At 36.5% G+C, this 13817-nt stretch overlaps 1 protein-coding gene across 1 annotated transcript; it reads left to right on the forward strand.

Annotated features, from left to right (window-relative positions):
* Positions 1-2680: 2680 nt before the first annotated feature.
* On the forward strand, positions 2681-5861 carry LOC136234647 (uncharacterized). Its single transcript, XM_066024130.1, has 6 exons — positions 2681-2838; positions 3462-3524; positions 3601-3680; positions 4321-4429; positions 4805-4964; positions 5098-5861. Exons 1-6 carry the CDS (start codon positions 2836-2838, stop codon positions 5601-5603), a joined length of 921 nt encoding a protein of 306 aa, XP_065880202.1. The 5' UTR covers positions 2681-2835; the 3' UTR covers positions 5604-5861.
* The last annotated feature ends 7956 nt before the right edge of the window (positions 5862-13817 follow it).

Here is a 13817-nt window from a genome sequence, read left to right on the forward strand (position 1 = left end):
CTAACATCAATTAGCATTGTCCAAGTCCGGTCCAAGGACACGGGCCTGGGCGGGCCAGACGGGTGCCCGGGCCCATGGACATGTCTAATTGGAACATGCTTATTGGGCGAAAGTGAATGGTGATGCCTTCAATGTGAAGGAATTTTAGACCTTTCTTTTGATCTTCCTCTAAATAACTCTGGAAGTGATTCCTCAGAAAATCCCCGCTTCCTATGACATGTTTGAGCAACATAATGTCCAGTAGAACAAGTGACCGACCCTTTTTTTCACCATATCTTCCAGCTTCCTTTTGCGTCTTTCAACTCCAAACGCATAACCTCCATCTATGTAGCATGTTCAGCTCGAAGGATGTTCATTGACTCTTGAACATATCCCATATTGTAGATTAGCTGCCTTGTTAAAGCATCCATAAAACTACGATGCTCAGGATCCAACGACCCAAGACAAGCGTTACTCCTCTGGTCCAAAGTTGGAGTAACAAGGAGTGGTGATATCAAATGATTATGGAAATCAGTCAAGCCACGATGAAATGCGGTTGAAGTACTCAGAATATCTTCAGGTCTTTGATTAAGCTGAATTGCCGATTGAATTACATGTTGAACTGTAGGTTGAATTACAAGATGAACAACTAAACCCTGAACATGAACCATCTTTTACAAAAAGCATCCACGCTCATCGCACCAAATGATGTCTTCCTTTATGAACTGTGATTCTCCTCTCTTTCTAGTGACCTAAAAGGACAACGATCGTCTAAAAAGGGGCGGAGTCCTGACGAACCCTCTCTGATGCTAAATTTACACACATACTTGAGGAAGCACAGAGTTTAACTTGAAAGTAATTGAATAGGAGAGAGAAATTGATTACGTACCTTTAGCTCTGATTGATTGGTCTTCAGACCCTATATTTCTGTTCTGAGTTAAATATGAGTTGTGGGAGCGTGTCTCTGGGATCCAAAGTGACCATAGCTCCACATTTCTATTGAGGCAGCTCCCAAACAAAGCTTTATTCATCCATTCTATATCTGCATGTATTCTTCAATGGTTTTGGGTCCAAAAGTTGGATTGGGCCTTAAACAAAGCCCAAGCATTTAGCCCATTCAACTACTACGGTATGAATTTTGTTTTAACTTTTCCACGAGTTTATATTTATTTTAGTGGTTTCTATTTAATTTTTTATTAATTTTATCAACTTTTCTTGAATTTAAAAATATGCCAAATGGTATTACATCGAAGTGAAATTGCAATGTTTCCTTTTGAATTTCATTTTGAATTTATTAAATATTTATTCAAAATTTCAATATTTTTTTTCAAATGAGTTATAGTAGATTTGATCCATGTTCACACGATTTCTTTCACGTCCATTGAATTTATGAGCATTTTGAAATTGTTTGAAATTGATATGATATATTTTTGAACTTATTCATAAATTAAATTTAAGTAGTCATACGTTTAATGAATTTCAAAAAATTTATGATGTTGTAATTGTGTTTTCTTCGGTTCGAGTATCTTTGTGATGTATGAGAATTGTAATTTCTTTATTTTTTTATTTCTTTATGGGGTTTAAGCTTTTTTGAGGGATTTTTTGGAATTGTTTTGAGAAAGATGGTACAAATGCTAGGCGGTAGTCTAGCGGACAGGGAGCTCGGCAATTAATCGAGAAATAGTTAAGGATTAGTCAGATTTGTATTTTCTTATTTGTTAAGAAACAAATTATTATATAAATACAATTTTTTTTGATGAGGTTAAGAAACAAATTATTATATAAATACAATTAACATATGTATTATATTATCTAAAAAATAATAATATAAACTGGTTTAATATAGAAATACATATATATTGGTAACTTATTATATCCTTAAAAACGTGCAAATAATATCATTGAAACAACTCAAACAAGTAAAACGTAAGATTAATAAGTAATATAATATACCAAATACTATAAAATAATGTCCTTAAAGTCTTAAATTCTATCATGAAAATAAGTAGAAAACGCAATTAAATAAAAGTATCTAAAAAATTATAAATACAATTCACCAATAATTATGGGACTGTTCAAAAGTGAATTACAAAAAAAAAAAAAACGATCTAAGTATCTCCTAAGTGTTGTCCAAGCAGTCTAAACGCCCAAAAAACATATAGGGAGCCAAAAATTCTAAGAGGTCTTAATCGGGAAAATTCTGAAAAATTCTCAATTTTCAACGTATTGACGGCTTAGACGGCGTTTTCTTGAACACTTATTTTGAGTATGCATCTCTATATTTAAAGTTGGATGAGGTTGAAGAATGTAAATTATTGTTGGATTACAGAGATATGAGTTAGAATGGAGAGATCGAATTTGACAATATTTTTTTGCGCGATTCTTGTGGAAAGTATATGCATAGCTTGAACTTTAATATGAAAAAATATTATTTGATTTTTTAGAAATGCCCGAGAAGAGATATTTTAGGAATATTGTTTTTTTATAGTACTAAATATTTTTAAAATAAATAAATAAATAAATAAATATATTTTTTTTTGGATTAATATATATATTATTTGTTTAGAGCGAATATATAATTTTTTTTTTATGTAGGTGAAATTTTAAAAAAATTGTACAATTTTAAAAGAAAAAGCCCTATGAAAACGAAATAAGCCCAACCTCAACTAATTCGCATAAGACAGAATTGGGCACCGAGCTACCGACTAGGCCCAAAATGTTGCTATCCGATAGGAACTCGAATCACAACAATAACAGTGTGATTCTTTCCTTCTCCTAACAACCAAAATCCGTACGGAAACAAGAGCACCAAATTGAAACCTCTACATCCGATTCTGATTCCGGCAAGAACTGAAAATGGTATTTTATCCTTTTTTATTCTTCTTTACAGGATTTGCAGATGCTATTTTATGATTTGATTCAATCGTTCTGTTCTATGTTGCAAATAGTGTTTTTTGGGGTCAAATTATCATGTTTCGTTATAGATTTGTTTCTGTTAGGGTTTCTTCTTTGGTTTCCGTTCATCGATTTTTAAGCCCTAGATTAATAATTTTCGTGATTTTATTGAGTTTTGGCCTTCATGAGTGGGTGCGTATTCGATTTGTTCGGTGACCTATATCTTCACCTCTCAATTTATGTAAGCACAATTGTAATGAGTTCATCTTCCAATTTGATCATCAGGATTATATTAAAAGAGATTGCAGCTTTAATTTGCGATTTTTGCAGGGAAGGGAAAAATTTATTCCCTGGATTGTGTTAGCTAAAACATGTAGTCTTTGTGTACATGAAGCATATCAGAATGGTAATATAGCATCCATGATAAATCTATCCATTGCTACGCTGTGTCCTTAAACTTCAATTTTTTACAAGATGATGAAAGTCATTTTCTGTGCTACAGTTGATTTCCCCTCAAGAGCTTCCTCTTTCTCGTTTTTGAGATTGTTCAAAGAGTCTATATCTAACAAATTCTTCGTATTTTCCAGTCTTCATTAGCAGCAGCAAGAGCAGACAATTTCTACTACCCCCCAGAATGGACTCCAAAACAGGTATTAAGATCGTGAATAAGTTTATTTTGCATAAGATCTGAATAGAAAATGGAATTTCACGTACCTTTTTTCTCAGGGTTCTTTGAACAAGTTTCATGGTCAGCATGCTCTGAGGGAGAGAGCAAGAAAGATCGATCAGGGCATTTTAATCATAAGGTATCATCTCATATCCATTTTATTAGAAATTTAGTAGGTTGATGGTATGGATTTTTGTTTGTCTCAAAAACATTCTAACCATATCAAAGGTAGATGTTACAGTTATTTATAAAATTCACTCAACAACTTAAGAATTAAGAAGTGGAAATGTTATGAGATTAGTGAAGATTTCTACTGAAATTAATATTTTTGCTTAAAAGGAATGTAGCCCATGGCTTCACATCATTTAATATGTTGAATTGTTTCATGTCAATATTGGCAAAGATCTTTTCACTCTTTTGAGATTAGTGAAGATTTCTGCTGAAACTGAGATTTTTGCTTAAAAGGAATGTGGCGCATGGCTTCACATCATTTAATATGTTGGAAGTGTTTCATGTCAATGCTGGGAAACATCTTTTCATTCTTAATCAGAGGAATTTAGCAGAAAGGTGCTTGGCTTTATAGCTGACTTGCAAGATAAAGTTGCAAAAACAACTACATTGCATTTTAGTTTACAAAAATCAAATTTTCATCCTTACCATAGAAGCATGTAAAAAACTGTTGATTGAAGATATCTTTTGAAGTATTATTGTTTCCTGAGTTAAAAGCCTAGTTGCTTCATTTACAAGTAGAACCTGCGTGATATAATTTCTGATTTCAGGTTCGAGATGCCTTTCAATATATGGTGTGGTGGTTGCAACTCCATGATTGCAAAGGGTGTTCGGTTCAATGCAGAGAAAAAGCAAGTGGGAAACTATTATTCGACAAAGGTAACTCTTATAGTAACAACTGATTAACTGATGATGTTTCACTTGAAGACAAAAAGTTAAACAAGAAAGAAACAGAGAATTTTTGTGGCATTTTGATTAAGCACATGCACCAATTAGAGCTGCTTCCTTACACTGTTCTCTTTATTTTTTGATGTTTGAGATAATTTGTGGTGTTTTTTAGTAGATACACGGACTTCCTAGCATACTCCTAAATCTGAAGAATCTGATTTATTCTCCTTGTTTTAGAGTAATTTAATCCATGGGAAATCTTGCTATTAAATTTCCTCTCCCAGCATTGGAGAGATCATGTTGCATGTTTTTTTGTTGCATTTCCTTTTTATCCATGGTTCTTACATGTTTTCTTGCTTGCTTCAGATATGGAGTTTCGCCATGAAAGCTGCATGCTGCAAACATGAAATTGTTATTCAGACAGATCCAAAAAATTGCGAGTATGTGATTACTAGTGGGGCTCAAAAGAAGACTGAAGATTTTGATGTTGAAGATGCTGAAACTTTTGCACTGCCTGCAGATGAAGGTTGGTATATCTTATTCACTTGGACGATTATGTTGTTTTTAGCGCTTACTCATTTTTAGATAACTTAACTTCTGTTGTTTCTGATTTTCTGGAATAATTTTTTTTTTTCTTAATTTAAATATTTGTTTACCAGAGAAAGGAAAGCTTTCAGATCCATTTTATCGTTTGGAACATCAAGAGGAGGATATACGGAAGAAGAAAGAGGCTGAGCCACTACTGGTTCGGCTTCAACGATCATCTGATACCAGGCATTCAGATGACTATGCTCGGAACAAGGAACTTCGAGCTCGACTTAGAAGTCAAAAGAAAAGAGTTGCTGAAGAAGAGGCTTCTTCAAGGAAATTGGGACTCAGTATAAGATTGCTTCCGACTAGTAAAGAAGATGCTGCTAGTGCAGCAGACGTGAAGTTTTCTTCCAAGTTTGACCGAAATTTGAAGAATAAACGAGCATTGATTAATTGTACTTCAATATTCCCGGAGTCTTCTGTGGCTTCGATGTCGAAAAAGAGGCGTCTGGACCTAGAAGCCAAGAGAAGGAAAATTAGTGCAGCTGCAGCCTCAAACTTGCTGACAGGGGGAATCAAGCCTTCTTCATGGTCACGGAGTAGTGTTCCTTCAATGAGGCATAAGCGATGTTGAAGAAGTTGCAGACATATTTAGCTATGCCGTAGAATATGTTGCTTAATATATTATATTATTTTCTTCCTCTGTGCCTGTCTAAGTGGGATTAGGTCATGTAAATATGAGTGCTTTGGAAAGTATTTGGTTTATATTTGGGAGTTCCATCTAAAAGATACTTTTGTTGTCTGAAACAACAAAAACAGTAAAATGAAGAAAAACCTCTGTTTTACTGCATCAATTGAAGCGAAAGATTCAATGTATTGTCATTTTCTCTAACTATGGTGAATGAGAGGGTGTGTTTCAATTTCGGAAACATTACATTATTATAATCGTTTGATAATTGTATTTAATGTCATGATTATCAGTTTCTTGTGATTATGCTCATTGCTCCTATTGTTATAAACAGATTTTGTCCATTTATAAGGTGTTTGTCGTATATGGATATTATTTTGTACTTCAAACTTTCCTTTTCACGTGGAAATGTTTGTTTATAATGTCCTCTTCATAAAAAGGAAAAGTATGGATTTCCTAATTTGCTTTTCTTTTTCCTTCTTCCGTATTGAAAGAAAGAAGCCTAAGTGAATGTTTTGTTTTCTTAAAGAAATACATTATAAAAAAGTATGCTTTCTAGTCTATGCATACATGCTAACTATCCAAGTGAACTTCATCCAAATTGATGACTTTCCTGATTTTTTGTTGTTTCATAATGCGAGACGCATTAATGTAATTAATGCAATATTAATTAATTTTTTTTTAACAAATATATTTTTGTTTAAATTGTTTTTTTATAAGTGATCCATTAATGGATGCATTTAATATGAGTAGTAGATTTTTTTTGTTAGTTAAAATAGTAAATCAATTACATACATTTTTTAATTTTTGTGCATTCTCCTAGAACATAGCTCATGTGAAATGTAGGGAGCTTGTTAATCCATATTTATTAACAGCTTTCTACGCACATACAATAAAGCCGACAAACACTAATTCAAGGTTAGTCTGCCAATAAAGTTTTTAAGACTCACTTTTTTGTTAATTATAATTGCACCTCTTGAATTTTCTCTTATTAGCAAAACGATTAGTTATAACTATTAAAGTCGGTTAAAGATCCATGATACTTTATATTTTTTAATGGTGATTCTTTCCATTTGGGTGCAGAAAGAGTCTGGCCATTAAAATATCCTTTTAAACTTATAGCTCAAAATGTTCATGATGATAGTTGATCGAGGGTTAATTGTATTAAATAGAAATATTTTTCAATTTGTAAAGAATAGAAACTATATATATATAAAGAACACCATGGATGCATATATATGAATACATAAGAATGAATGGTTTTTAATTCAGAAAAGAATTATGCACATGTGAGAAGTAGGTTGATTGTACCCGCACTTGCATACACTGGGGAGCATTTGGTAACATATTTTCAGCTAACACTTGGCAATATACGAATGGTTCAAGTTTACCCTAATCTATATATTCACTTTAAAATAACAGATTTGACTGTGAAAACATTTGTTGGATTGGATTAGATTATTTCATTAAAATACGAAGACTTGTCAAAGGATACTTAACTCTCAAATCATGATTGTGGTATACATATACTACAGTAGCACTTATGAATTAAGAATCGTAGGGAGGGAACAAGTCAACAACTGCTGCAGACAACAATATTCAGCAGCTCTCGTAACATTTCTGAACCATAAAGACTTAAATCCCACTTGAAAACTCCAATTTCCGAGCTAAAACACAAGCATCTAATAAGCTATAATCGGAAAAAGCATATTCTCATATTTCTGGAACTGCTATCAATTACTATTCGAATATATATATACTGTATACACCATTTTCTTTATTATTAATATATATATAGCCGCTTATATGTGGTCTATAAGAAGCTAACATTGCCATAAGATCACGCAACAACCAAATCCCCAACAAATAATAACTAATCAATGATCGGTACAAATGTTGTTTTTCTTTAGTGCGTCAGAATCGTGTCTTCTGATTAATCTAATCTAATCTAATCTAATCTAATCTAATCATCTAACAATTCACTACTTGTCTCTCTGCCATTAATACATTTATGCTTTCTCAGCTTCTTTTGTGCATTTTTTTTTTTACTTTTTTCTCTTTTTCAGTACTGTCGCTTCACCATTGTTACATGCTTCTCCTCAACAACACTACTATTTATTGCTTATGTTTTTTTATTTTCTTTCTTTCTTTCCCAACAAAATTAACCTTTTTACGTTGCATACAGTCTATTCCTTTTTAACTTCGATAATGATCCATCTCTTAATTATACTGATTGTCCTCTCCAATGTAATATGGTTATCTCTTTAACTATTGGGTGTTTTGTTTTCCTTTCTCATCTGAAAACGGCCAAACTAAAACATGTTTAATAAACCTTTCCCATTCATTCAATGAGGAGCCCCAACAAGAGGTATGATTGGTGTTTCTTGGAACTGTCGGGCTTTTGGCAATCTCATGCAGTTGTAGCATTGAAGAATATTGTCAACAATCTTAAAACTTATTTTATTGGACCAGAAACTGGAAAAGCACCAAAATTATCAAACACAATAATGGACAGAGTCGTGGACTAAGTCTCAGATCAATTTCCACACCAACCCGGCCCGGACGGACGGTAGCGGCACGCGCATGTGTGTGGTGGTCAAGCATCATGTCATGACCTTTCACAAAAATGGAGTATTCCTTGGGACACACCTAAATATGTGAGGGTCTTCTTTATAAATATCACCACAAGGTGATTTCTAAGCAATGTGTGATGTCTTATTCTTCTAAATGTTGGTCCCTTATTTAGTTGCAAGTATAGTTCCAAGGGGGGGAGGGTTAGGAACTATTTAAACTTTTTCGCAATTTAGGCAGACTTCTTTTACTAAAGAAAAGGTTTGAACAGCGGCGCTGAGTAAACAGCAAGATACTGGCTTAGTCAACAGGTGACTAGGTCAGTTTCTTAGCTTGAGTCAGGAGATAGCACTTAGAGTCTATTCCTGAGCTCTTACGTTTTAATGCGCACAACTCAACTTGACCTCTTAACTTGGTCAGTTTTGATTGTTTAAGCAAGCAATATAAATAAGGAGTCAAAGGTTTAGAAATACTTCACTTAGCAGATTTATCCAGGTTCGGCTTCTTCTAAGCCTACGTCTTGTCCCCGGAACACGTCCGAGATTTCGAATCCTCTACTGAGCTCTTTAAAGGTAGAGCCTCAAACCTTTTACAATATCAGCAATTGAGTATGACAAGAGTACCTTCCTCTATACTTCTATTCAATCCTAATCTCTCCGCTGAGTACTTAAAACCGAGTACTCAGCCTCTCCTTTCTATCTCTAGAAATGATAAGTGTTTTTGTCCTAATACAAAGATGTGCTAAGACACTTTAGACGATTTACAATCACTCTAGACTTTTACACAGATATGAAAATGTAGTGTAAGAATTTTGCTTTGCTTCTTGCTTGCAGAACTTGTAGAGATTTGGTCAGCGTAATGGCTTGATAAAGTTTTGTGTGTTGTGAAGCTTGTGATGGCACTATTTATAGAGACGTCTGGGTCATCGGTCATTTCGAATTTCGAAATAACCGTTGGAGGGAAACGGCTATGTGTCGTTGTCATCCTGACTTGTACAGAGCTCTCGGCCAAACACAATCGTGTATCTTCTGTCCTCGGTCAGCTCAGCAGATGGTCTCTCCTTTTATGGTAAAGTCAACTGGACAGCATACTGTGTCGTCTGAACTTTGCCAAAAGAGGAAACACTTTGTCTGGAAGTTTTCCTTTGCCAGCTGCTGTCTTGTACGCTTTGTCGAGACTACTCAGCAGCTTCATCTTGAAGTTGTTCCCGAAGGTCTTCTAGATCCTTCCGATTGCTGAGTTGCGTTTTGAACAAAACGGCAACGTCTTGACATACGCGGACCGAGTGTACTGAGTTGTTTGACTTGGGCCTTAGCTTCCGCAATGGGCTTGGGCCTTTCGATTCTTATGTCTTATAATATGTTAACTCAACATTGAACAAACACATTAGTAGAATTAAATCAAAGCATTTAAACTTTAGTGTGTTTAGAATATGTATATATATTATACTTAAACAATTTTGTCAAATCAAAATTATGTGGAAAGGTGTTTCAACAAACTCCCCGATTTTGATGTTGGCAAAACTATTCAGCAAGGAACTCAGTATGAGCTCCCCCATGACAGTTGACCTAGTATACTTTAGCAAACTCCCCCGTAAGGGTTGAGCTACTGACTTAGTTTTACTTAAAAAAAATTTAAGGATTTAAATAAGTAAGTCTAAGGTCAGTTTTTAGGTATAGGTCAGCTATATCACATATTCTATTTACTCAGTGGTAAGCGGAAGGTTTAAACATATAGAGCGCATGCTGAGTAATTTGTTCAATGAGTTTTTATCATAATATTTTATAAGTATATGGGTTCATGTCAAACATGTTATCAGCATATAATTTAGTTAATATTACAAGTTTTAAACATAGCTGATTTAATTGAAGATACATAAGGACTCAGTACATAAAAGCATATATCATAACTCAAGATTTGAATAAGAGAAGTAAGTGTTGGTCCCTTATTAAGTTGCAAGTATAGTTCCAAGGGGGGGTTAGGAACTATTTAACCTTTTTCGCAATTTAGGCAGACTTCTTTTACTGAGAAAAAGGTTTGAACAGCGGTGCTGAGTAAACAGCAAGATACTGGCTTAGTCAACAGGTGACTAGGTCAGTTTCTTAGCTTAAGTCAGGAGATAGCACTTAGAGTCTATTCCTGAGCTCTTACGTTTTAATGCGCACAACTCAACTTGACCTCTTGACTTGGTCAGTTTTGATTGTTTAAGCAAGCAATATAAATAAGGAGTCAAAGGTTTAGAAATACTTCACTCAGCAGATTTATCCAGGTTCGGCTTCTGCTAAGCCTACGTCCTGTCCCCGGAACACGTCCGAGATTTCAAATCCTCTACTGAGCTCTTTAAAGGTAGAGCCTCAAACCTTTTACAATATCAGCAATTGAGTATGACAAGAGTACCTTCCTCTATACTTCTACTCAATCCTAATCTCTCCGCTGAGTACTTAAAACCGAGTACTCAGCCTCTCCTTTCTATCTCTAGAAATGATAAGTGTTTTTTTGTCCTAATACAAAGATGTGTTAAGACACTTTAGACGATTTACAATCACTCTAGACTTTTACACAGATATAAAAATGTAGTGTAAGAATTTTGCTTTGCTTCTTGCTTGCAGAACTTGTAGAGATTTGGTCAGCGTAATGGCTTGATAAAGTTCTGTGTGTTGTGAAGCTTGTGATGGCACTATTTATAGAGACGTCTGGTCATTCGGTCATTTCGAATTTCGAAATAACCGTTGGAGGGAAACGGCTATGTGTCGTTGTCATCCTGACTTGCACAGAGCTCTCGGCCAATCACAATCGTGTATCTTCTGTCCTCGGTCAGCACAGCAGATGGTCTCTCCTTTTATGGTAAAGTCAACTGGACAGCATACTGTGTCGTCTGAACTTTGCCAAAAGAGGAAACACTTTGTCTGGAAGTTTTCCTTTGCCAGCTGCTGTCTTGTACGCTTTGTCGAGACTACTCAGCAGCTTCATCTTGAAGTTGTTCCCGAAGGTCTTCTAGATCCTTCCGATTGCTGAGTTGCGTTTTGAACAAAACGGCAATGTCTTGATATACGCGGGCCGAGTGTACTGAGTTGTTTGACTTGGGCCTTGGCTTCCGTATTGGGCTTGGGCCTTCCAATCCTTATGACTTATAACATTTATACTCAACATTGAACAAACACATTAGTAGAATAAATTAAAGCATTTAAACTTAGTGTGTTTAGAATATGTATTTTAATTTATACTTAAACAATTTTGTCAAATCAAAATTATGTAGAAAGGTGTTTCAACAGTAAGTATGATATATTGATAGAAGTCAGCAGTTACACAGCAAAAGAAATAAACATAGCACATATTACAAAAGTTAAGACCTAGCCTATCTATTTCTTTTTCTTGCCCTGTGACTGACTTCTCTAGTACTGACGTTGCTCATGCTGAGCTCTAGCAGCTTGCGCTTTCTCCCCCATTTTGTCAACTTCAGGGAGCTTAAACGCATCGGTTAAGACAGCTCGAGTCAGTTCTTGTGAAAGCTCTTTTAGTTTGTCAGCACTTTCATTGACCCCATCAAAAATGGCAACTCCATCAGCTGAAACTTCGACTGGTATATGAAGATCAGCAGCACTGAGCATATTTACACTGAAAGCTTGTGCTTTGGCTTGCCAAATGAGAGCTTCAGTGAGGCCAGCAAAGACTTGGTGGAAGGTTTTCAAGAGTGCTGAGTCATAATGATGACGCTGGATATTGTTATGACGGATGTGATTGAAGGATTGCTGTGCAAGAGATAGCAACTCATTTTGCTTCATTGCGTCAGTATCCATCTCTTGCTTGTTGAGGTTAAGTAGCCGTATGGCCTCACCAATTTGCTCGACTGAGCACTGACTATAGGATACCATTTGAACATTTGTCTTAAGTTGCTCGGTATGAAGCTGAGCAAAGAGCATCTTGAGTTCTGAGGAAGTGGCGTAGTCAGTGTTCACAGCAGATAACTTCTGAACTTGCTGATGGAGAGAGTTCAGATGTTGAATTGTTGACAGCTGTATCTCTGCCAACTTGGCAAGTGAATCCTGCTTAGCTTGCTGGGCTTGGAATGACAATACTACATTCAGCAGATCCTTGAGTCCCTTGACTTCGTTGAGAAGTAGAGTGACCTGGGAGAGCTGAGTTGTCTCAGGAATTGAAGATCCAGCAGCAGGCGAAGCAGAGTGTTGAAGATCGTGGATGAGTGCTCGTACTGAGTCAATGAGCTTTTTGCCGGACTCAGTGGCATCCCGATGTACATCAGTATGACCAGAAGAAAGTGGAGTGAAGAGAGTACCCTGGTCAGTGACTAGATGAGTTGGCTCAATCTGCACTTGAGTTGGAGGAATTGTTGATTGATCAGCAGAGAGAGTTGTTGTAGAAGTAATAACCCGAACACTGTCTGTGCTGACGGCGGAAAGATGAGGAGTCAGCACCATACTTGAGGAAACAACATGGACAGTGCTTGGTTCAACCTAACTTGTTGAAGTGGTGGAAGTGGTATGCTCGGCATGTTCCTGTTGAGAAGAAACAGAGGCTTGTTTTTCCAACGGCGCTGAAGTAGAGGAAGTTGATGGCTGTTTGAAAAATTTTAGTTGAACAGTAGAGGGGTCCTTAGTTGTTTTTGAAAGAACAAGGTCAGGAAGAGTCGGTAGTTGCACAGGAGGTTCACTGACGAGCTTCTCACTGGCTTTAACCAACTTTCGCCTTCTACGTGGTGGAGTGAAAGTAGGAGCAGCTTCTTCTTTTGAATGAGTAGGAGAGGATTCCCATTGCTCAGTATGAGTCTGGTCAGCTTGCTCTTCAACTTGTTCAACTCCCGTAGCCAACTCAGTGTCAGTCTGCACAGCTCCACCTGCTAACCTAGTGTTGGCATTTTCAACCTCGATTTCGCTGTCATACTCTTCAAACTCCTCAGCGTCATCCTGACCGCTGGTTTCATCATCTTCTTCTTCCTCCTCAGTATTATCTCCATCAAGTTCTTCCTCAACTTGGGAGATGAAGTGGTCATCTAACTGGACCTCGGGTTCCTCAGCATCAGTACCTTGGCATTGAGTGAAATGAGAATCACCCGGTACAATAAAATCTGTCGGCATGACGTCGAGAGGTGCCAGTGTTGAAGACTTCTGCTTCTTCTGAGGTAGCTCAGCAGCTTCCTCAGTGTCAGGCTCATCTTGCCTGCTTCTCTTCTCAACTGACTTTCCAGCTGACCTCTGCCTCTTTGCTGGAGACACAACATTAGGTGTCTCAGCAGATTTTCTCTTGCGAGAAGCTGGGGCCTTAGTTCTTCGCCCTTTCTTAGGCTCAGCAATAGTCTCCTCAGTCTGATCAGCTTGGCCAGCGGCAGCAGCAGCAACTTTTCCTTTCTTCAAAGGCTGCCCAAACTTTAGTGCCATCAGAGAGGCAGCTGTGATTTCAGTTCCTTTGAAGGATTCTTCACCTTCGAGGTCAATCTTATGGTCAAGAAGAATTCGAGTTATGAGTGACCCAAGTCTCATCGTACCCGTACTGTGTAGAAACCCAACAACTAAGAAAACCGGCATGTTGATGGGGGTGTACGTCAGCATGTGCCATATGAAGCACTGTTCAAAG

This window comes from Euphorbia lathyris, chromosome 1 (assembly GCF_963576675.1).
Source record: "Euphorbia lathyris chromosome 1, ddEupLath1.1, whole genome shotgun sequence".
Lineage (NCBI taxonomy): Eukaryota > Viridiplantae > Streptophyta > Magnoliopsida > Malpighiales > Euphorbiaceae > Euphorbia > Euphorbia lathyris.

Excerpts from the sequence above, each read along its gene's own strand:
- LOC136234647 (XM_066024130.1), top strand. Across the intron at positions 4,430-4,804 it reads GAAACTATTATTCGACAAAG|ATATGGAGTTTCGCCATGAA; the intron begins GTAACTCTTATA and ends TGCTTGCTTCAG. Across the intron at positions 4,965-5,097 it reads TGCACTGCCTGCAGATGAAG|AGAAAGGAAAGCTTTCAGAT; the intron begins GTTGGTATATCT and ends TTTGTTTACCAG.